A 22,854-nucleotide genomic window follows, 5' to 3' on the forward strand; every position below is an offset into this window, starting at 1 on the left:
ATCTCCGTTACTAATTCTTATTTTCTCCACCTCGAGTAGTCTCTTTTCCACCCTTGCCTGCGCGATCATCATTGCAGGTGTTTTTTTTTAAGAGGATGCCTTGTCATCCGTTCCTCCATCTACATGTTTCCCTCTTTTCCAATCATTTTTTACTAAAAATATGCATTACTCAAATAGCAGTATATTTGTTTCTGTCCTCATTTTTCTTCGTTTGCGGATTAAACAACATGACGGACCGACATTTAGAACATTGAGTTTTTTTTAACGAGGCCCATGAGCCCTTGATGGCTTTTGTTTTATTTGATAGTACTGCTAGATAACCTTTTCTCGTTCAATTTTTTGAGAATCATTTTTTGTTGTGTTTTCAAAAACGACAATTTTGTTCTCACATTTCCATTTTTTTTGAAGCCTATAAAGTTCCGTAAATAAACTCATTCATTGTCGTCGGAGGTGTCATTCACCGAGTGACCGACAAGAAGCGGTCATTTGAAGAAGGAAGCGGCGCAGAAGTGAGATATGTAAAAACATTGAGGCAACGGCCAATCGACCGATAATTTATGACAGTTTGGCGGTAGTCGTCGGAATACGTCTCCTGTCAGAGCCAGATGCGTCTTTTTCTTTTATTTCACTTATCTCAACATGTCGCGCTTTTTGAAGGTGTTATGAGTGTTTGTTTTAAACATCCATGAAAAAGCAGTTAGTTCCGAATGACCATAGATTCAGAATTTAAATTCGTGTACAACTGGTGGGAACCAGTAGTGAAAACCACGTTGTGCAATTCACTCGCTTCACATATTCAACAACGGATATGTTTATCTGTTCGCTGAGTTTTTGTAAAGTAGTTTTGGTTTCAATCTGATTCTTTCCAAAAATTTGAAATACGTTAAAATAATTCTACAGAAACGGCTGTTAACTGAAGTTGGCACATTTAGAAACTTAAAATTAATCCATATCTGTTTTTCTCTTAAATCACATTATACTTACTTAATAAACATTCAATTTGCTAGTTTAAGACTTTTCTAGCTCAACAATTTTTGATTTAATTGTTTTAAATTGGTTTATAATTCTTCATAAAAAGGCAATGAAAAAACTGAGAACACAATTTTTTCTGTATCTCTGAAACCACATAAACACTCTTAGTCTCTGTTGCAGTGTCCTGCAATTGCGCTTGATTTTGAATATTGCATGAACTTAATATTTAGGAGTTGCTCAGTTTGACCTTCTAAAGATCAATGATTTTTAACATTAAGTTCGATTGCAACTTCAAACGATTCTTAATCATGTATTTAGATATTTTTCAAATTTTTTCCGAACCCCATAAATCTTGTTCAACTTTTTATTGTTACCCCCGGGTTTCTCTCTTCCCTGCAATCAAGCGGAGCCAAGAGCCAGCTGCAAAAACGATTGACAACCAATAAATAAACGCTGAGGTCCTTCCTCCTCCTTCTCCCTTTCTTCTTCTTTCCAACATTTTTCTCACCTCTTCCGTCGATCATCTCATTGTCTAATTCGTTGTCAGCGCTTACTGCTCACCCAAGACGTCATGTGGCACGCGGGGACCCTACTACGTTTTTGCGTAATCTATCTATATATTATTGAGTTCGATTCGATTCACGAATCTTCAATCTCAAGTCATCTTTATATCACAATGGTCAGCTGCTCTCTTCCACTTTCTTTCTCAATCTATTTGATTCGGCTAGATACCCTTTGGCTCTTTTCTTTCCTCGCAACTTCAAACGATTTGATTCTATTCAAAGATTAGACCTTCTTCCGGTGTCAACAAAAAAGATAGTCGCTATCTGAACTCAAAAGTTTTTTTCAAAAAACATATGAGAGATGCTCACGGATCAGCATGTTTGTGGAATTTAACACTCTATCCGATCTGCAGTGTTCGCCTGCTCCATCCCAATGTTTGCATTTCGATGAGCCCCGAATGGTTTGGTAGAAAATCCGCTTAGAAACTGTGTTATGTTATTGCGCGCTCAACCCCCCCCCCCTCATTTGCAAGTGCTCCTCACTTTACTCACATCTGTCCAACTTTTCCAAATTGAAACCAACTTACTGGTTCAGGAGGTGGAGTTCTTCCCCAGCTCTTTTTCTTCGCATCCCTAAGTGCACTTCCCGTTTTCTCTCTGACCTAATTTGTGCTCATTTTTAAAACAAAAGGTATGTAATTGCTTTTCGCTCACTTACGCACGGTTTCCCAATAGTAGACGCAACTAGAAAAAACCGAACAAGAAATGTGAGAGCCTTCCGAATTATTCATAAACTTCGCTTTCAAGAAAAGAAGGCAAGTACGTACTACTTGCCGCTGCTAAACATTTTTAACTTTTTCACATTAGCGACTGACTTTTCTCCTTTGAGTTGTTCAGAATTTTTCACAATTCCCTTGAAACAAATAGAACTTTGTTTACAAATTGAGCTTTAAAATGGCGTTGAATGTTGTGCTGTGTAATAAAAGTTTTTCCGCTTCTCGAGGTTGGTAACCGGCGGAAATTTCACTGACAATTTTGAGTCTTAATTTTATTTTTATTTTTTACATTTATTTTTGCATTAAAATTGAAAAAAAAACGAAATTATCAAAAAAGAAAACATTTAGTTGGCTTCGAAAGCATTACATTGTCTAAACTTTAAATTTGCCGAAATAATTTCTCAACTGAATTAAATATTAAACTTCTAAATTTTTCACACACCTGATTTGCGTATTTCGTTTCAAAACATCTAAATTTCACAACTAGAATGAAACTTATAAGCATTTTTTTCTGAACATACCCTACGCAGGGCTTCCATCTCGGCGCCTGTGCGGCGCCTTCGCCGGCCGGAGAGGCGCCTCAAACAGCCTCACGCCGCCACTCTCGCCGTCATTGAAAAACACGTAAACTTATTTTCATTTCTTAGTTTTTTTTCCAAAATTTCAACAAATTAGTAGAAATGAAAATATAGAATTCACGTCAACATTTTTTAAAGAGACGAGCGGCGACGGCGAAGGTCGGCTGGCGTGAGGCCGGCGTGAGGCGCCGACGCCGCGCTGCTCTCACATAGAAGCGCTAACCCTACGTACTTCAGAAATTCAAATTATATTCAAACGCTTTAGATATTTTTCCAAATTAAATTCGAATTTTACCGCGTTTTGCTACTTTTGCAATACTAAAATATCCGGAGTAATTGTGAAGTTGTTGCTACTTGCCGAGAGCATTCAGATTTTTTGAAACTTTTCACAGTTATTTTTGCCACTCTGCGTCATGTTCTATTCTTAATATCTTCTTATTGACACGAACGAAGATAAAACTTCCTATTTAATGCTCCAGAAAATTTCAAATTTTTGTTTGATTCATTTATTTTATAGACCTACTCCATAAATAATTCAGACATTTGAGCCAATTTAATTAACAATTATCTTCGCTTTGTCATCATATTTTCAAAACTTCAAAACTTCCAGCGCACAAAACATGAGCTAATTTGTTCTCATTCATATGCATTTCTTGCTACTCTATTTTGTACACATAAACGCCTTCAGGAATCCAACCGTCTCACATATACTTTTTCCCAGTCATATGTCAACCGTTGACCATGTCTATGGTCATTTCATCTCAAAAATTTGCCAGAAGCTACACTTTTTCTCAATTTTCTTCACTGCCCAACGTCCACACACTCTAAAAGAAATGCCACCTTGAGATTATGGGCGCTCCCAAAACGGGGAGTCCCTCTCAAAATGCCATAAAATATGATGAATCGGAGTGCGATTTGGTAGAAAGGAGCATCAACGTTTTCTTTATTTTTCACCCTTTTTGCAATGACCTACTCATCTTTATGTACTATACACGACCAATCGTCGCGAGCTCAACCAGCTGCAACACCTTATTTTTTTCGAGCGAAAATCGTACCAATTCTTTCAACTACAACCTCCATTTTGTGAGGTCAAAAACAGCCAAAAAATGAAAAAAAAAAAAAAAAAAAAAAAAAAAAAAAACAGAACACCTGTTTTGGAATGTATCTGGGAGATGCAGGTGCCTAGTGCGACCCTTTTGCCATAAAAATGTGATTCTCTCGCTCTCTCACTACTTTGCTCATTCAACCAAGTACCAAGAGTGAGAAATACAAAGTAAATGAGGATGGAATAAATCAAAATTTTCGTATATAATTTTATATCACATGTATCGCTAACCTCACTGTTACTTTACTGTATTTAAAAGTTGTTTTACTCTCTTTAATAATTATGTCTCTATTTGTACTGCAGTAAATTCCTGAACGGGTCACTTTTTTGCGAAATTTTCCTCGAATTCCTATTTTCAAATTCAACATAGTTCAAAAATTGGAAAACAATAGCTAGAAGAATCACAACTTTGTATAATAGAGAGAAGAAATCTGACGTTTTTGATTTAAACTTGAATTTGTGAAACTGCTTAAAACCTCGGTGTTAATTTTCACATGTTAATAATGTAAATTCTACTTAGTTCCTTAAAAATATAATGTGCTAAATAAAAACTCTACTCAATTCATTTTGCAACAAGCTTCTTCTCTGCTCTTCTCTTGTGCAATTCCTGCCGCCGCTCATTTGTCAATTTCACCAAATTACGGAAAGAGACGGAAACAAAAAAGTTGTTGCCCCTCCTTTTGTCGTTGTGTCGTGATTCCCATGAGACTATCCATATTTGCATAGGATATCTATGCCACGGGCGCCCTACTCTTTCTTTACTTGCCATCATCCGATTTCCGGTCTGTTGGACCTTTTTCGATATTATTCACACCCCTTTTCATATATGTACTCTTTATTGCTTGCCCTAGGCGAAATGGCGCACTTTCGATTCCATCTGTAAAAATCTGTGTAGACATGCATGTGTTGCACTGAAATTTCGGAAAAAAACTAGGCGGTCGACCCGGACTTGGGGCGTGGTCGACCGGCCCGTCCATATCTCGGTTACTCTCCCCCACTGCCTTTTCTCACTGCGATCCTACCCTCTATATTGGCTTGCTGGTAATGAATCTCGCCCCGTTTCCTCGTTTCCTATACTCATTTCATTTTTGGTACACCCTTTTTCCCGCAAAGTGCTCCTCAATTACTGTCACTTCTACTTTTTGTCAAATCACAAGTCTACTGTTTTCCAGGGGCATGAGAGGAGGACTCGACTAGTTGCCAGTTTTAACCATCATTCTTCATCTGTCGACAACTCGGCTTTGATAAAGTCTCAACCACCTCCTCTTCTATTGTCGGAGAGCGAAAGAAAGAGAAAAGAGGTAATAAGCGTTAGCGTGAATGTCTTTTATGATTCATATCGAATCTCATTTCTCATTTCGATTCTCCTTTTTCAGACGCACAATGACCTGCGTATTACGACCGAGGTTGAATAACCTCTCCTCAATATGGTACACAATACTCACGACACTTCTACAGAGTTATCTCCTCTACTTAGGATTTGAAAGGTTCGTGAACCATTTTATGAAATAAAAATGGTTATGTTTTCGATTGGGTGTGCCGTTTTTTTAATATTGGATACTCATTGCAATACTCATTTAAGAGGTCTTGGAAATCTATCTCTGAAACAAAAACAATTAATTTAAAGTGAATTACAGTCATTGAGGAATTGATTAAAAACGATTCCTATAATAAAATGTAACATTATAACAAAACTTTCAAAAAACATTTTTTTCAATTTTTTTCAGTCAAAAACGGTGAAAACTGAGTTTCCGTCACTTTTCGAGAAATCTTTAGCTCTGCCGTAAATTCAAACACATACACCGTAGGAATGTGAAAATTTTTTTAATTGAAGAAAAAACTTCTAAAAATTGGTAAAACTGCGTTTTGACCGCTTTTTGACTTGAAATATAGAAATTACCCAACGTTTTGAAAAGTTTTGCTTATTTTAGGATAATATGAATTTATTTTTTGATTATTTACCCACTGGACGTACTCCACATTTGGAATTCTCACGATCTCTCAACATGCATAATCAAAATTTCCAGATATCGACTGTACAACGAAATCAAATGGCCAACCGGAGGATATCCTTATGGCTACCTCATGGCATATGCCACTATCTACCTATGCTGCATTATTGCAACGTTTCTATTTTTCACTTGTGGTGTCTTCAAATCTGGAAACATCGCCGGTGACAACGAACGACTTGCTGACCGCGAAGAACGAGTACTTGAAGTGTCTCGCAACCAGAACGGAGAAAAATCTGGTTAGTGCTAATAATGTGTAGTACAAGATGCTCCGCGCGTTAAGATTAAAATCGGTAATTATTGAGTCCCTTGAGATGTCATAGAACGCGCCATATTTCATCTGTTTCTTCTCCCTTTCGATATATTCTACATTATTGAAAACGTATACATTTTCCATATAAATTTTCAGGATGTGTTCATGGGGCCAAGGTTTTATGGCAACATCTCCCACCGTTACCACAACAACTACACGTGATCATTGCCGTGGCACAGTTGATTGCTCAACAACTAATGTTTTCGCAGCTCTTTCGTCATGGATTCGTTAATTCTGGTTAGTTGACATAGGGAAATTGAAATGGGCGAGAGTGGCGCGATGTGTGGACGGAATATGAGGGAGTGGCAGATCCCGTGAAAAAAGCTATAAAACATCTGTTTTGGGCGATTAATTCGACGAGAATGTCTTCAATCCGCAATCTTCAATTTCAAATTCTTCAATTGTAAGCACAAGAACCTGGCGATTCTTGGAGAGCCCTTAAGATAAAACATAGTAAATCTATCAGGATTGATGAAGGATTTTGCATACATAACCCACATTACACTTTGATTTACATCCAACATTTCAACAATCACCCAAGGACACATTCTAGCGAACACGCACAAGAACAATATAAATGCTAATTTATTAGCGGTAGTGAGGAGGGGGAGGGTGTCGAGTGGCTGCCAACAGTCACACTCATTGAGAATAGTGAAAGGACGGTATTATTGAAATATAACACGAATACGAGTATTGATATCCGCCTCATTGCATTTTATATGTGAGTGAATGTGGTAGGGATTTGGAGTTGAAAAAAGAGAAATTCAAAATCAAGAAGGTTGAATGAGTTTGGAAATTGACACGTGAGCAAAAGTCGAGCAAAACTATTGAATGAATCAGAATGGTTCGAAATGTCCACAAAAGACACAATTTTATAATAACACCTATTGAATTGCGCTAAATTCAACTAAAAACAGCTAAATAATCTAAAATTTAACAAAGTTGTCCGCTTGGATGGCCGGTATTTAATTTCTATGTAATAGTTCAACGAGAAACAAATAATAATTCAACGAAAAGCGGAGGTATCAGCTAAAATACATGACGGTTTTGAGTCTATTGGTATTGGTAAATTGAAAGCAAATTGTTCTGTTCTATCAATAAATATTTTTTACGGTTTTTTGCACAAAAACATTTCTTTCAGGCGACTTCCTTAACACTGAATTGGACTTTCTGTACCAACGCTCTCGTCAATTGGCAACTAACCTTCCAATCGGTGAGACACGACTTCAGGGATTCCGGATAACTGCCGACGAATTGGCCGGACTTCCAGTATCGCCAAACCTTTTACCCGTTCTGATGCACATGAAGCTTTTCGGAATTCCATTGGAAATGGTGAATCTTTTCATTGCACTTGTGGCATTTGCAATTGCGTACCCAGCAGTCTTCTGGAGAGTTTCCAAGCCATTTAGTGTGATCTTCTCACTCCACTTGGTCATCTACGCGGCACAGGTTATCTGGGGTTACTTGTCGTTTTCTATTCTTTTCCGGATACAAGAAACAAACATTCATAGTGTGAGAGCAGTTGGACTAGGGCAGTACCTTGGACCCATAAAGCCACTGGGATTCCATATTTATCATCCATATGTCATTCTTGGTTCTTTCGTGGTCCGTTTGGTAATGACAACACTTGCTCCGATGGCAATGTACTCTTATGGATACAACAAGTTATATGTAAGTGATTATGATATTTTCTTTGATAATATGTTTATTACAGGCAAACGTGCTTAATGTACAACATAGAAACGCCGCCAGAACATCCCAAGGCCAGGCTGAATATGGTGATTATCGACGACGCTCCTACACAAGAGTCGATGGAAACAAGTTGTGCTGTGATGGTTATTTGCCACATATGGATGCCATTGCACTTTTAGTCATTGTTGCTGGAGCGATTGGTCCTACCATCTACGCTCTGTTGATTCTTTATCAGCATGAACAAAAAGCATTAATACTGACTTGCATCATAATTGACGTCGTCTACATGTTTTCATGGATTCTGATGTGGCTTGGAATGACCTTAAAAAGAGATTGGGATTTTAATGTTACGCATAAAGTTCATCAGTTCTATGGATTGAATGTAAGTTTGAACAATAAATTGATAGTGTCAAGCAGAATTATTTTCAGAAAGGAATGGCAATTGGACCAATTCGTGGAAATGAAAATCCATCTCAACTGAAAAACTCTATTCTTGTTGTTCATCGTGATACTGTAAGTACATATTAGTTCTTAAAAGTGAAACAAGCATTATTTTTTTAAAGATGTTTGTGACCGATGACCAAACAGCAAAACAATCGCTTCTTCGAGCAATTCACAGTGGAAAGTTTGAAATGATAAGTCCACCCGATGATGTGTACTGGAGGCAAGGTCAACAAAGTCCTGCAACTCGGGCGAAAATTCTCACCGAAGTTGACGGCGTTAAGAATAGTCCTGAAATGTCTAGATTGTTGAGAATGGGCACAGATGACACGCAACAAACGATGAGTTATCACTCAGTGAGTCTTTGTTTCACAACTATCCAATTTCGTAACCTAACATTTCCCAACATTATTTGTTTCAGAATGGTGGTCGTAACATAACTCAAGCTCAAATGACCAACTCCCAAATTTTGCAACGTGGAAACAGCTCACCACCAGGTCCTAGCCAGTTTGGAACCATACAACGCAACCAACAGCAATACAGCCAAATGGGCACACTACAACGCGGGCAAAGTGGCGGAACTCTTCAGCGTGGCGCCATGATTCACGACAACGTCTGGAATCAGTACTCGGCGATTCAAAAAAAAGACGAGCAGCAGCAACACATGCTGGGCCAACGGCGAGATAGTGGAGAGGCCGCATACGGAAGAGTTGATAGCACATACGGAAGTTACGCAAGAATTCCAAATGTGGTGGGTAGAATAAAACAGGAGTTGTTGTGAAATATGTGGTGCACTTTTGCAATCGTATGATTTAAGTTAGCAAAAACATTGGCTGATGATCGACTTAATAGTCAAACATTACATTGAGTCGATGTTTCATAATAACAAAAACTGATGATATCACGGTACATGCGTAATAACTGTACCTCAAAAAGTTTGTAAGTATCTCACAAAATATAACGTGACCCTAAACATAAGCCTGAAGCCTAAAAAACAATTGTATCATTCATTTGCCTGTTGACCATTACTGAACTTCATACGAAGCGAACATTTTAGGGTACAGCTACTAAATATAAGATACAAATTTCTGTAAAAATAGAATATTCTGAATTCCAGTCTCGAATCCAAGTAACCCCACAAGGAAGTCAAATTCGTGTAAACGGTTACGGAGGGCTACAACAAAACACACTTCAGAGACGTGAAGTCACACCTACACAACATTCTCAACAACCATCATTAAGCTCAATCCGCCAGTCTCCACTTTTATCAGACCGCTCTGGGATAAACGTGCCTCCGCCACAACCTCTTGTCAGCAGGTATCTTGGCAAACTTTATGTTCAACATTTCGATATAATTTTTGAAAAATTCAGGGAACAGTCTCCTTATCAACGGTCTGCGATCAAACTTTCTTCGTTCTCCGAGAACAAGGGTAGTGGAATATATGGAACAAGTGGTATTGGATCAGGAAATAATGTTCAATGGGGAGGTGCTCAACGAGCGGCACCTGGGCAACCAGGTCAATTGCTATGGAACCCTCCAGGAGCTACAAACGGACACAATAAGGTTATTTTATCTATTTGAGTTGTTGTATTCGAGCTTTTCTCTCATTATTTCAATTTTTTGCACGATGAGTTATTTATTCATTCACATTTTCGGCACACATCTCATTCTAACATCCACATCCATTGCAGTCATCGCTAACCAGCACAACAAATTCATCTCAAAACGATGAGCAATGCTTTACCCCGACTTCAACACTAACAAGTCACGGAAGTAACTACACTCCAACACCTGGATCTCCACAAGGATCCAATCCGATCTATTCCCGAATCAATGGAGCATCTTCCACATCGTCAAATCTTTACGGAGTTGCTTCCAAAGAAAGTCAATATGCTGACAGGACACTTCAAAAAGCACCGATCAAATCTACAACAGTGACGACTGGAAATACAATACTTCGTTCCGTGAACGGAACAGATGACACTGTATCAAGCTTTTCTCGTCCACCCACTGGAGCACTTAACCAAAATGACTTTGCTACCAGCATTGTGTGAATATTTGTTTTACATTTTTGGTAGGTCTTAATTCAAAAGTAACTAGAAATGTTTACAAATTCAAAATTTTCAAACGGAATGATTGCAACTCTGAAATATAGAAATCATCAAAAAAATTGAAACAATTGAAAGCGATATCATAACTATCTGCATCGAATTATGAAAAAAAAACCGAGATATTTTACTATTAATTTACAAAAATGTTATGATTCACCGTATTTCCTCTATTAGTATTGCATTACCCTTTAAATAGAAATAAGGAACACGATTAAACCGAAATTGTATATCATGTAACCTGATCATGTAAGCCTAATAAAATTAGTTCAGAAAACGGTTTCAAAGCCCATATAATTTTAGGATGAAATTGATAAGTTTCACTGTTCACAGAGTTTGCATTCTTAACTTTTGACAAAGATACATTTTACAGGAACCCTACTGATCCCGATGAACTATTCCCCCAATTAACACATGAACCAAATCAACTCCGTGACAATGCACTTCTTCTCGCCAAACACTTAAACAGTTAACCGCCAAACAAACACATCATCCCACTATAATTGTTGAAATTCATTTTTTATTTTTCTCTATAATTTCGGTCTTGATTTGCAAATTGCTGAAAACGGACTGAATTCTACTGTTTATGGAACAATTTCCTCGCCACTTTCTTTGATTTTCGACCCTTGTAAGTAAGCGCGTAATAATTGCCTCCCGCATTTTTATGTATAACTGATAATTTCTTCTTACGTTTTTCTACTCCTCCTCCCTTTTTTCATGTCACCCCACACCAAAAATCATCAAAAATCGTTTCCTTTGTTACTGTACTATATTCCCGTTGGATATCGGGTACATTTCTTTGAATTTCCACAATTTCTCTGAACATTTTGTCATAATTCGTTTTATTGTTTGTCAACCCCATTTGACCACATTCTTTGTTTCAATATTTTCTTTCTCAGATTTTATTGAAATCAAATTTCAAAAAAAAAAAATCACTAATAAAGAGCAAACAAATTTAAAAGTATCAAGGAATATAAGAATATGTTATTGAAATATGATGTAAACAGTTTTATCTCAAATAGAGTTTTATAATCAGACAGAGTAAAGAACTCAAAGATTCCGGATTATCGGGTTATCAGTGGGTTATAAAAGTGGGCGGGACAGTGTCATGCGATTCAAGTTTTCGTCGGGCTGAGCACTTAAAATTTCCTTGTTGAAAGTCTGTATAAAATGAACGAGACAATCGTTATGATAACAGCACTTTAACTCTTCCCTTATCTTTCGGAATTTTCATTCATTTCATTCATGACAAACTTGCAGACTGCTGATTTCTTGATAAGGTTAGAATGTCGTTTTTATATTATTTTCTTTTTAGAATGAAGACCACCTTCTGCCTTCTGGCCCTTGTCGCCGTCGCTACCGCTTTGGCTCTCCCAAGCCAACAGGACAATGCCATGAGCTGCCTCATGTGCGAGGTCGGAGTCCGTGCTGCTGAAAACCCAGCTGACAGAGAAGCTCACACCGTTGAGGACGTAAGTAGTCAAACTGTTCGTTTGGTCATTATAGTGAATATGATTTTAGAAATTTGACGCCGAATGCAAGAAGGAACTTGGAATCATTCCATTTGCCGAGAAGGAATGTGAGAAGTACGGAAACTCCAAGCTTGACCCCATCATCAACGAGCTCGAGGGAGGAACTGCTCCAGAAGATGTCTGCAAAAAGCTCAAGGAGTGCTAATTCTTTATGTTTCTTTTTCTTCTGATAAAGTGTGAATGACCTTTGAAATTGTTTATTCAGATATGAACTTCAAATTGTCAAATATCAGCGCGCCTGAAACTGATAAATCTCACTAACTCTGAACAAAACTGACTTTTCGTGAGAGGAAGAGCAAAGTTAACTACAGTGGCAATCAAAGCTATAGACGTTGACTACCAAAAAGTGTCGATTCGGCTCTAACGTGACAACTTCTTGTTAGCTCCAAATTGAAAGCTGAAATAAACTTTTTTCGTATAAGGTTATCAGGTTATTTTCTACGCAAGTGTAGCTTGAATTGTAACAATTCAAGCCTACATATGTCAAAAATTAATAAACCGCGTTTAAAATAAAATTTTACCTAAACATTTAAATCTGAAAGATGAAGTAAACTCCGATGATCAATGTTTTTTTTCAGTAAACGTTTGAATTTTTTCACGTTCTTTGGTTGAAAATTTGAATCAAACGATTTTAATAAATCTCGACAAAACTTTGTCAGTGAATGCATTTATCTTTTGAAACAGGCAGAGGTTGTCCTGTTGGTAAGCAGGCTTGAATACCTATTCCAAAATCATTCTTGATTTTTGGTTTGGTAAATGATGTGACACTTCGTTTTCACATATTCAGTCATTTTGTAATGTGTTCTATGAAAAAACACAATTAAGGAAATAAGATCTGTTAATGGCTAAAGTCACACATGTCACACCAACTATAAAAAAAATACAGTTATTATATTCCACAAAATCTCTAGTAACCGTTTCTGTTTAAAAAACTATGTTTACAATTTCGGTTTTTTTTTTGTTTTTTTTTTGTTTACAAACCTCAAATTGTTCTCGTTGCACTTCACATTTAGTGAATAACTTAGAGAAAGAAATACAACAACAAAAAAACAAAACTTTATCACATAAGGTACTCTTGTGGATATTCGAATGTAAAACTTGCTGTTTCCTGCATGTCATTTGAGAGATAAAATTGTCACCTGAAATATACAATTCTTTGATATGTTAAAACAAAGTGCACTAGCCTTTATGCTCGACTGAAAAATTGAATCAACAATTATAAATAGCAACCGTCTTGTAAAACAATTTTGCGACTTAAATATATAACCTTGAAATAAATTAAATGGCTGAAACTTCAAAGTTTTCAACTTCATCACTACAAAAAAGTTTTTAAAAAAGTACTTTGAAAAAATTGGCTATTAGTTGTTAGCATTACACTTGAAATACTTGTCCTCCACAAAACAAAATTTCTCCGCAATTGTCATAACACTTGTCATAACACTACTATCAATTGCATAAAGACAATTTGTGCATGGTCAATCAAAGTTTGATGAAACACGTAGAAATACAAAAAATTCACATTTGATAGAAGCTATTTCTGAGATTCAGCGATAATAAAGTGAAAAATTATTGAGCAACTGTCAATGTGCCAAATTAAAGCCTTATCAGTGCGCTAAATGTTGCAAACCCTTCATTTCAATTCAGAAAATGCCAATCGAAGGTTGTATATAAGGTTACCTGTGAAGAGGAAATTCATTGTCCAATCATGAGGTCGATTATTATCGCATCTATAGTGGCTTTGGCCATTGCTTTCTCCCCAGCTTTCGAGCGCACATTTGAGCCGAAAATCGACTATCATTACAAGTTCGACGGACTTGTTCTTTCCGGCCTTCCAACTGCTTCCTCTGAGCTCTCCCAATCTCGTTTTTCTGCTCGTGTCCGTATTCAAGCTGTCGATGACCGTCACATTCACCTTCAACTTGTGAATATTCACATGGCCGCTTCCCACCTCCCAGAGTCCGAGCAGATTCCATCCTTGAACTCCATGGAGCAGCGCGAACTCTCCGAGGAGTACAAGCAAATGCTCAAACTCCCACTCCGTGCTCAACTCAGAAATGGACTCATCGCCGAGCTCCAATTCGACAAGGAAGATGCTGAATGGTCAAAGAACATGAAGAGAGCTGTTGTCAACATGATCTCATTCAACCCAATTGCTCCAAGAAACGAGATTGAGAAAATCGAATCTTCTTATGACAAGGAGGAACAATCTGAGGAAAACACTTCTTTCTTCACCAACGAGAAGACCCTTGAAGGAGACTGCCAAGTCGCCTACACTGTCATCCGTGAGCAGAAGAAGACCATCATCACCAAGTCCATCAACTTTGACAAGTGCACCGAACGTTCCGAGATCGCTTACGGACTTCGTTACTCTTCCGAGTGCCCAGAATGCGAGAAGGACACCGTGCTCATCCGCCCACAAACTGTCTACACCTACATTTTGGAAAACGAAGAGCTTAAAGAATCCGAGGTCCGCTCCCTTTACACTGTCAACGTTAACGGACAAGAAGTCATGAAGACTGAAACCCGCTCAAAGCTTGTTCTTGAGGAGAACCACTCCATCAAAAGTCACATAGAGAAGGTACGTTAATCCATAACTTTTACAGTATGTTCTAAGACAAATATTCTTTCAGGTCAATGGAGAGAAGGAAAGCATCATCTACTCTTCCCGTTGGGAGCAACTCGTTGAAGACTTCTTCAAGAATGGAGATAAGGCTGAGTTCGCCCCATTCGAGAAGTTCCCACTTGACAAGAAGATGCACTTGATCAAGACTATCACTGAGCAAATACAAGAAGTCGAGAACAACATCCCAGAGACCTCCCACTTCCTTGCGCGTCTTGTCCGCATTTTCCGCACCACCTCCACCTCCCAACTTAAAGAGATCCACGAGACTCTTTACGTCAAGGCTGACAAGAAGGTATACATTTTTAGTTCATTTTATAATTTACCTTGCAATATTCAGATCCAATCTTTGATGGAGCACGCTCTCGCTATTGCTGGAACCAAGAACACCATTCAACACATTCTTGTTCACATCGAGAACGAGGACATCGTTCCACTCGAGGCCGCTCAACTTCTTAAGTCCATCCAAGAGACTCCATTCCCATCTCAAACCATTGCTGAAGCACTCATCAAGTTCGCCGAGTCTCGCGTTTCCAAGAACAACCAGGTTGTCCGACAATCTGCTTGGCTCGCCGCCGGATCAGTTGTCCGCGGAATTGTTGACTACAAGAATATCCGTCCACTCGTCCGCGAGGACAAGCGTGAGCTCAAGGAGAAGTTCCTCCGCGTATTCATGCAACAATACAAGGATGCTGAGACCACCTACGAGAAGATTTTGGCACTCAAGAGCATCGGAAACGCTGGACTCGACATCTCCGTCAACCAGCTCAACGAGATCATTGTTGACAAGCGCCAATTACTTCCAGTCCGCAAGGAAGCCATTGATGCCCTCAGACTTCTTAAGGACACCATGCCACGCAAGATCCAAAAGGTACTCCTCCCAATCTACAAGAACAGACAATACGAGCCAGAGATCCGCATGCTTGCTTTGTGGAGAATGATGCACACCCGCCCAGAAGAGTCTCTCCTCGTCCAAGTTGTTTCCCAAATGGAGAAAGAGACCAACCAACAAGTTGCTGCTCTTACCCACCAGATGATCCGTCACTTTGCCAAGTCCACCAACCCCTGTTACCAACGTGTTGCTATCGTTTGCTCAAAGGTTCTTTCCTTCACTCGTTATCAACCACAAGAACAAATGATCGCTTCCTCCTACGCTCAACTTCCACTCTTCCTTCAAAACTCCTTCTCTGGAGCTCAATTTGACTTTGCCGCTATCTTCGAGAAGAACTCTTTCTTGCTAAAGGATCTTCACGCTTCTCTTGATGCCGTCTTCGGAGGAAACTGGAACAAGTACTTTGCCCAAATCGGATTCTCACAGCAACACATGGACAAATACGTTCAGATGGCTCTTGAGAAACTCGAAAGCATTGAGAAGGAGTCCACAACTGTTGTCCGCGGACGCCGTATCCAAACCGGAATCACGCTTCTTAAGGAACTTGCCCTGAAAATGAACATCCGTGCTCGCCCAGCAAACTACAACGAGAAGGATGCCTTCGCCATGGTCTACCTTCGTTACAAGGACATGGATTATGCCATCCTCCCAGTCGATACCCAACTCATTGAGAAGCTCATTGAGAAGTACATCAGCAACGGAAAAGTTCAGTTCAGCGAAATCCGCCGTCTTCTTAACCAAGAGCACGAGTTCGAGACTCATCATGCCGCTTACTTCTATGAGGCTATCCGCAAATTCCCAACCACTCTTGGACTTCCACTCATCGTCTCTGGAAAGATCCCAACGGTCTTTTCGGCTGAAGGACAATTCTCTCTTGGACTTGAGGAAACCGAACTTCGTTTGACCGTTGAGGCTCGCCCATCCGTTGCTGCCACCCACGTTTACGAGATGAGAATGTTCACCCCACTCTTCGAGCAAGGAGTCAAGAGCGTTCAATCCGTACGCGCCTACACCCCAATCAAGATTCAAGCCGTCGTTGGAATGAAGAGAAATTTCGAAATCGTCTACAAGGTTGTCGTTCCAGAGAACCAGAAATCGATCATCTCCCTCACCACTCGCCCAGTTGTCTTCCTTCGTTTCCCAGGATTCTCAAAGTTCGAATACATTGAGGCTGAAGAGAGAACCGTCGTTGTTCCACAATGGCAACAAAAGACTCAGGAAATTGAGAAGGTCTTCAACTTCCTCGGACTTGAAGTCTCCACACGCGGAAACATCCTCAACCAACACACTCTTGAAAACTGGCTTCTTGCCGAGCAAGACTTCGAGGTTTCCGTTGAGAACAAGTACCGTCCAGCCGAATTCACCGCCCGTCTCACCGTTGGACAACTCGAGAAGACCGAGCTCTCCCAAATCAAGTACAACAAGATCTTCGAAAAGGAGTTCGAGCTCGAACAAGAGAACACCGAGAGCCGCCGTGAGTACTTCACCAAGATGGTCAAGAGCATCCAGAAAGAGCAAGGATACAAATCTGTCGTCTCCTTGAGACTTGAGGCCCCACGTGACTACACGATGAACACCGAGGTTACCACCGTCTGTGACAAGCAAGTCCGCATGTGCCAATGGGAAGTTGAAATTCGCCGCTCCCCAATCCTCGAGGAAACCAAGGAATGGACTCTCCGCTCCCAACTTCTTGTTGTCCGCCCAGAGATGCCATCATCCCTCCGTCAACTCCACGATCAACCACACCGTGAAGTTCAACTCTCTCTTACCTCTACCTGGGGATCCCAGAAGAAGAGCGAAGTCACCGTCAACGCTCAACTCCAACAATCCAAGGAACAGAAGAAATACGAGCGTAACATGGACCGTCACTTCAATGGAATGCCAGAGTACGAGCTTTTGATCAAGGCCGCCCGTCTTAACCAGATCAACGCTGTTGCTGAGTACAAGCTCACCCGTGAAACCGAACAAGTTCTTGCCCGTTATTTTGATCTTGTTAAGGCCTACAACTACTGGACTGTCTCGAGCCGCCCAGAGAACAACGAGAATGATCGCGTCGTCGTTCAACTCACAGTTGAGCCAATGTCCCGACAATACGTCAACATCACCATGCAATCCCCAATTGAGCGCGTTGAGCTCAAGAACGTTCAAGTGCCACGTGTGTACCTTCCATCCATTGCTCAACGTTCCGTCAAGCACCTACTTAATGAGGCTTCCGGATCTGTTTGCAAGGTGCAAAAGAACCAAATCCGTACTTTCGATGATGTCCTCTACAACACTCCACTCACCACCTGTTACTCTCTGATCGCCAAAGATTGCTCCGAGGAGCCAACTTTCGCTGTTCTCTCCAAGAAGACTGAAAAGAATTCCGAAGAGATGATCATCAAGGTTATCCGTGGAGAACAAGAAATTGTTGCTCAACTCCAGAACGAGGAGATTCGCGTTAAGGTTGACGGTAAGAAGATCCTTTCTGAGGATTATTCTGCTCACCAAATCGAGAGACTCGGAGAGTCCGATATTGTTATTGAGCTACCAGAAGGAGAGGTTCGCTTTGACGGATACACCATCAAGACTCAACTTCCATCCTACAGCCGCAAGAACCAACTTTGCGGACTTTGCGGAAACAACGATGATGAGGTGAGTTCAGTCTAGAGATTTTCTTAAGTTATAACAAAAATTTTCAGTCCACCAACGAGTTTTACACTTCCGATAACACCGAAACCAAAGACATCGAAGAGTTCCACCGATCTTACCTTCTCAAGAACGAGGAATGTGAAGCCGAGGAGGAGCGTCTTTCTGAGAAGAAGAACTACAGAAAGTACGACGAGAGAAAGTACGAATCTGAAGAGTATTCTTTTGAGGAGACCTATGATTATGAGCAGGAAAACACCAATAAAAAGCAAAAGAACCAGAGAAGCCAGAAGAAATCCGGTAAGACATAATTTCAAATAATATCATATCGGAAACTTACGTTTTCAGATCTTGTCGAGAAGACTCAAATCAAGGAGTTTTCCCACCGCATCTGCTTCTCCGTTGAGCCAGTAGCCGAGTGCCGTCGTCGTGGATACGAAGCTGTGGAGCAACAACAAAGGAAAGTTCGCTTCACCTGCTTGCCACGTCACAGTTCTGAAGCCAGACGTCTGGTGAAGGAGGCTCGTCAAGGAACAGTTCAACTTGATGATCACAAGATTTCCTTTGTCCACTCAGTTCAAGTCCCAGTTGCTTGCGTCGCTTATTAATTCATAAGCTCGGCCGGCCTTTTTTTTCATAATTTTATAACTTCTGCTAATAATTGTCTTTCTAGTACAAGTTTAGAAATAAATTTTCATTAGTTTATTTTTAAGCTTTTGGAAACTGTTTCATATCCATCATCAAGTTGCAGAAATTTGGTAGAAACATCAAAAATTACTTATGGTTTTTTCAACGTTTTGGCGTAACAGAAAATAAATCGAGTTTAACATTTTAAAAAGAAGTTGTTAGTGTCTGAAATCTTATTTCCGATAATCGTGAAAGTTGATGATACGAATCTTCGGAATTTGAGAAAGATATACTAAACTGATAGAATTTAAAACGTTGCAAAGAAAATAAAACAAGTAAAGTGCTCTGTCATTTTTTTTCGGAGGTTTTTATTATTATGAAAATGAAATTAAAACAAGAAATCATGCTGATCATGCTGAAGATAAAATGGCAAAGATGAGGATTGTGAAGGCAAGTTTGGCAGTTCTGAAAAAACACAATAAGTATGCTTAGTCGATTGGTTTTTTTAGAATGAAAATTGGTTTTCAAATATTCCAGAATTTCGAGTTTTTTTGTATTCCTACTTTTCTTTACAACTGCCACATTTCATTTTGTAACCACTGACCTGTAGTGAAGCATGTAAACCGTTTGAAAGTCCACGAGTGGCTACAGTCTCGAGTTTAGACCCTGAAAAATTGATCTGTTTAAAATCGAATTGAAATATTTAAGATACCATATTTTTCTCTAGTAGAAAAAGCACTCGTTTGTGAACCATGTGTTCGTAACTTTTACACTCCAGATTGCCCATGATGCTTCTCTGAAAACAATTTAAAAGTGGCTTTCAAATTGATATCTTTCTACTTACGCATTCATCAAGCACACCATTTTGATTATCGTATGTCTTATTTAAAAGATTATTCATGGCGTTGGTAATGTCTTCTTCGCTTGGTGGTTTAACATTTTCTTTGTCTTCTGACTCATTTTCGGCTGGGGGACTATGTCTCTTGGTTTTTGTGGCTAGTGGAACAGGAGCTGTGACATCGGTCTTTCTTTTTCTTCCTCTCCTGGATTTTGGCACCGGAATTGTGCCACTTAATTTCCCCTTGTCTCCACCTCCTGTGCTCGTTGTTGATATGGGTGCTGTGGGATCCATTTTCGGTTTTCTTCCTCTCTTTTTAAGCTCTTTGGACACATCCTTTGGAACTTCAGATGTTGATGGTTTTCCAATCCAACCTCTACATGCTGCTTCCCCACATTGACATGGTTGGTCACTAAAATTTTAAAAGTTCTGTAAAGTATAAAAAGGTCTAGCATAACAAAATCAAATTGTGATTTATTTAAAATTTTGGGATTTTTTATCGGGGTTCGGAAAATGGAAGAAAAAAGAAAAATACAAAAGATTTTGATAAATTGTTTTATTACAGTTCATTGCCAGTATGTATTTTGTCGCAATGAAAAAGTATACTAAAAACTCACTCCAAAAAGATGGGTATTGTTTTCAAAGTATTACAAAGTCAACTTACTTTCTGAAGGAGGTTCCATAGTCAAAAGTGATCTCTTCTCCTGGTTTTATGACTTTCGATGCAAAAATTCCCAGAGACTTCATAGGTCTATCCGGCACGGTCCACACTTTTACCAAAGCGTTTGGATTGCAGGAATGATTGATGAACCGTGCCGAATTCCCTTTGCGTGTCGGGTCCACATAGTAATTTCTTCCCACTTCAAACGAATAACTGTGCTTGATTCCATCTTTTTTATAGCGCTTAACGCGTTTATTGTGCTCGGCCTTGGTTATCGCCTCTCCCCGATACTCAAGGATTAACTTGCCAGTAGCAATTTCTTCCGTTGCTCTGAGCCCATGTCCTATGCCATTGTCAGTGAGGAAAGTTTCAACACCGCAAAACTGTCTTTTGCGAAATCTTTGATTTTCGCAATTTGAACATCCTCGGGGACATTCGCGATGATTTGCGAAATTGCTACATTCCTCCGTGGTGCAGTCCGTGCCGCATTTGCAGCTGAAAAATGTTTACTTAAAGAATATAAGAATATTCAGACAACGAGACAAGAGTTAATCAATCTTCGATATAAATAAAATTTTCTCAAAACTTTGCATACTTCAAAGAAAGACTAACGGCTCTGTGTATTTTGAACTCGAAAATTTGTCTCATGGGCTCACGAATATTGTACTGAAATTTCTCAATTTCTCACAAATTTTACAAAAAAAAGTTTATTACGGTTCACAATTTCGAAAAAAATTCAGTTTATTCTAGCGAAAGTCTTAAATTTTGCCAACCATTCCATGTCACGGCTGTTGGAAATTAACTTTTATTTGATTATCATCTTTTATTGTAATTTTTGGTTCCTCGTCTCACATTACTTTGACTTAAACTGATATGTAACCAATGTCGATGATTTTTGGTTACCTGTGGGAAAATGTGCTAAACTCAAGATTCTGTCTAAACTCTATTGCTTCAATTGTATTTCTTATTTACAAAAAAAATTTAACAAAACTAACCTTGTCACTGTGAGCAATCCAGTTTTTCTTTTCGGACTGCAAATGAAACTGTAGTCCATCCTTCTGGTATTCGGGAAAAATTTTGGATCGGTCTGAAATTTTTATACAACAGATTATTCGTATTTGTCAATTCAAGGTGTATATTGTTGATATAATATAGTTTCCATACTAGTCTTATTTAATATTTTTAAGTTTTAAATTCAAGGTTCTCTTAACGTGTTGGAATTTTTTGTTTCAAAACTATAATTTGAGTTGATATGTTCTGTTTTTATATAAAAGCTATGTTTTTATGAAAAATTTAGGTGCTTGATAAGTTTGCACGTATGTTAGACCTGTTTGACATATATTTTCCGTCAATTTTGTCAAAAAGTAAGGTATTTTCTTGTAGAAAACTGTTTCCGTTTCAATCAATATTTTGTTTGTAACCAAATCAGTTTTTTGCTCAGATCTCATGAAGTATCTATATTTTACAATAAGAATCTCAGCCATAATAACATTAAAAGTCGGAAACAAATTAGAAAATTAGACAATAAGCATATTATTGAGTGAGAAGTAAACTAAAACGGTCTGGATATGGAAGGCTAGTTTTTCAAAATAAATCTTGCTTAACAACTCACATTGTAGACAAACACTGAATTATTTTTCTTGGTCAACTGCGTCTTTTTGTTTGTGCTAGCTCTGGTTCCTGGCATTATCCTAGTGTTGGAACGGAAGTCTTGTACAGTTTTAAAAACTAAAATGCAAACTCTCAAAGGTTTTGCGAAGAATTGATGCGATGAAGAAATGAGAGCAAAGTTGTTAACAATCAATGAATTCTGAAATAAAAAGGTTAGGCCTACAAAATAGGTTTGAGATGAGCGAACAGAAATGTGGTAAAACAGGTAAACGCAAATGACGGTATGACATCGAGTGCTATCTAATAGAAAGAGAGAGGAGTACTCTTTTCGGTGGACCATAAGGCATCGGCAATTGGAGCAATTAATGCTCAATAAGGTGAAAAATAACTGAAATAAGCACAAAAAAAACGACAACCATGTAAAAGTGAAAGTGGTATTAAAGTGAGAAATAATGAAAGCTTAGACATTATTAGCAGAACATTTCTAAATGTTTCTCGAATGCAATATTCAGGAAAAGTTCTAAAATTTTGAACCATCATGATATTTTCTTCAAAAATTAAAATGAAAATAATTGGAAATTAACATCACAATGTTATGAAAAACAAACTAAAACCAGCGAAATAAAAACAACATACTACTTATTCGTTCAAACACCAGACATTCTTCTAACTAGAAAAAAATCAATACTGTACTCTAATCGACGGACCACACCATTCATACCATATGGGAGTCTTGAATGGTTGACTCAAAGATTGGCGTTGTTTTACAGTTTTCTTATGGGAAATCAGGAAGACAATGCAATAGAATAACGCACAGATGCGTGAACTTTTCCTAAGTGCCAAGGATTGACGAATAATACGGTGCATCATCTAGCGGGTAGTCATAAAATAAAGAAAAGAGAACCATTTGGGGATAAGAGGAAAGTTGTCTTTCTAAGGGTGTCGGC

The 22,854-nt window shown here is 38.8% G+C and overlaps 4 protein-coding genes and 7 non-coding genes across 12 annotated transcripts; 6 read left to right on the forward strand and 5 right to left on the reverse strand.

Annotated features, from left to right (window-relative positions):
* Positions 1-2,211: 2,211 nt before the first annotated feature.
* Positions 2,212-2,353, reverse strand: K09F5.13. Its single transcript, NR_071573.1, has one exon. It is a non-coding gene; the product is annotated as an Unclassified non-coding RNA K09F5.13 (non-coding RNA).
* Positions 2,354-4,772: 2,419 nt separating this feature from the next.
* On the reverse strand, positions 4,773-4,909 carry K09F5.11. The gene has a single exon (NR_071574.1). It is a non-coding gene; the product is annotated as an Unclassified non-coding RNA K09F5.11 (non-coding RNA).
* K09F5.10 lies at positions 4,817-4,942 on the forward strand. Its single transcript, NR_071575.1, has one exon. It is a non-coding gene; the product is annotated as an Unclassified non-coding RNA K09F5.10 (non-coding RNA).
* Positions 4,943-5,106: 164 nt separating this feature from the next.
* On the forward strand, positions 5,107-11,472 carry K09F5.6 (Protein tincar). 2 transcript variants are annotated; one of them, NM_001375073.3, is made up of 13 exons: positions 5,107-5,235; positions 5,311-5,421; positions 5,962-6,182; positions 6,353-6,493; positions 7,398-7,927; positions 7,971-8,330; positions 8,378-8,461; positions 8,512-8,745; positions 8,811-9,140; positions 9,507-9,706; positions 9,761-9,953; positions 10,082-10,464; positions 10,872-11,472. In NM_001375073.3, exons 2-12 carry the CDS (start codon positions 5,318-5,320, stop codon positions 10,442-10,444), a joined length of 2,760 nt encoding a protein of 919 aa, NP_001362111.1. In that variant the 5' UTR covers positions 5,107-5,235; positions 5,311-5,317; the 3' UTR covers positions 10,445-10,464; positions 10,872-11,472. The 2 variants fall into 2 exon arrangements, with proteins under 2 accessions (NP_001362111.1, NP_001041272.1); NM_001047807.5 differs by lacking the exon at positions 10,082-10,464 and having other exon boundaries at positions 10,872-11,459.
* Positions 6,767-6,906, reverse strand: K09F5.14. Its single transcript, NR_102190.1, has one exon. It is a non-coding gene; the product is annotated as an Unclassified non-coding RNA K09F5.14 (non-coding RNA).
* On the forward strand, positions 6,822-6,963 carry K09F5.8. The gene has a single exon (NR_071576.1). It is a non-coding gene; the product is annotated as an Unclassified non-coding RNA K09F5.8 (non-coding RNA).
* On the reverse strand, positions 6,917-7,065 carry K09F5.7. The gene has a single exon (NR_071577.1). It is a non-coding gene; the product is annotated as an Unclassified non-coding RNA K09F5.7 (non-coding RNA).
* Positions 11,473-11,585: 113 nt separating the features above from the next.
* K09F5.9 lies at positions 11,586-11,720 on the forward strand. The gene has a single exon (NR_071578.1). It is a non-coding gene; the product is annotated as an Unclassified non-coding RNA K09F5.9 (non-coding RNA).
* A 93-nt stretch (positions 11,721-11,813) lies between these two features.
* On the forward strand, positions 11,814-12,218 carry spp-14 (Saposin B-type domain-containing protein). The gene is made up of 2 exons (NM_001047806.7): positions 11,814-11,970; positions 12,020-12,218. Exons 1-2 carry the CDS (start codon positions 11,815-11,817, stop codon positions 12,173-12,175), a joined length of 312 nt encoding a protein of 103 aa, NP_001041271.1. The 5' UTR covers position 11,814; the 3' UTR covers positions 12,176-12,218.
* Positions 12,219-13,723: 1,505 nt separating this feature from the next.
* vit-1 (Vitellogenin-1) lies at positions 13,724-19,003 on the forward strand. Its single transcript, NM_001381026.1, has 5 exons — positions 13,724-14,608; positions 14,661-14,945; positions 14,991-18,176; positions 18,224-18,470; positions 18,519-19,003. Exons 1-5 carry the CDS (start codon positions 13,736-13,738, stop codon positions 18,776-18,778), a joined length of 4,851 nt encoding a protein of 1,616 aa, NP_001367671.1. The 5' UTR covers positions 13,724-13,735; the 3' UTR covers positions 18,779-19,003.
* Positions 19,004-19,168: 165 nt separating this feature from the next.
* Positions 19,169-22,106, reverse strand: set-12 (SET domain-containing protein). The gene is made up of 7 exons (NM_076905.6): positions 21,909-22,106; positions 21,292-21,383; positions 20,300-20,791; positions 19,642-20,047; positions 19,510-19,593; positions 19,402-19,463; positions 19,169-19,262 (listed from the first exon to the last, which is right to left on the reverse strand). Exons 1-6 carry the CDS (start codon positions 21,981-21,983, stop codon positions 19,443-19,445), a joined length of 1,170 nt encoding a protein of 389 aa, NP_509306.2. The 5' UTR covers positions 21,984-22,106; the 3' UTR covers positions 19,169-19,262; positions 19,402-19,442.
* Between the last annotated feature and the right edge of the window lie 748 nt (positions 22,107-22,854).

This window comes from Caenorhabditis elegans, chromosome X, assembly GCF_000002985.6.
Source record: "Caenorhabditis elegans chromosome X".
Taxonomy (NCBI): Eukaryota; Metazoa; Nematoda; class Chromadorea; order Rhabditida; family Rhabditidae; genus Caenorhabditis; species Caenorhabditis elegans.

Coding starts and splice junctions, on each gene's coding strand:
- set-12 (NM_076905.6), bottom strand. CDS start 21,983: ATGCCAGGAACCAGAGCTAGCACAAACAAAAAGACGCAGTTGACCAAG. Junction 21,384..21,908: donor ATTCAGTGTTTGTCTACAAT/GTGAGTTGTTAA, acceptor TAAAAATTTCAG/ACCGATCCAAAATTTTTCCC. Junction 20,792..21,291: donor GGATTGCTCACAGTGACAAG/GTTAGTTTTGTT, acceptor AACATTTTTCAG/CTGCAAATGCGGCACGGACT.
- K09F5.6 (NM_001375073.3), top strand. CDS start 5,318: ATGACCTGCGTATTACGACCGAGGTTGAATAACCTCTCCTCAATATGG. Junction 6,494..7,397: donor TCATGGATTCGTTAATTCTG/GTTAGTTGACAT, acceptor CATTTCTTTCAG/GCGACTTCCTTAACACTGAA. Junction 8,462..8,511: donor TTGTTGTTCATCGTGATACT/GTAAGTACATAT, acceptor ATTTTTTTAAAG/ATGTTTGTGACCGATGACCA.
- spp-14 (NM_001047806.7), top strand. CDS start 11,815: ATGAAGACCACCTTCTGCCTTCTGGCCCTTGTCGCCGTCGCTACCGCT. Junction 11,971..12,019: donor AAGCTCACACCGTTGAGGAC/GTAAGTAGTCAA, acceptor ATATGATTTTAG/AAATTTGACGCCGAATGCAA.
- vit-1 (NM_001381026.1), top strand. CDS start 13,736: ATGAGGTCGATTATTATCGCATCTATAGTGGCTTTGGCCATTGCTTTC. Junction 14,609..14,660: donor TCAAAAGTCACATAGAGAAG/GTACGTTAATCC, acceptor ATATTCTTTCAG/GTCAATGGAGAGAAGGAAAG. Junction 14,946..14,990: donor ACGTCAAGGCTGACAAGAAG/GTATACATTTTT, acceptor TGCAATATTCAG/ATCCAATCTTTGATGGAGCA.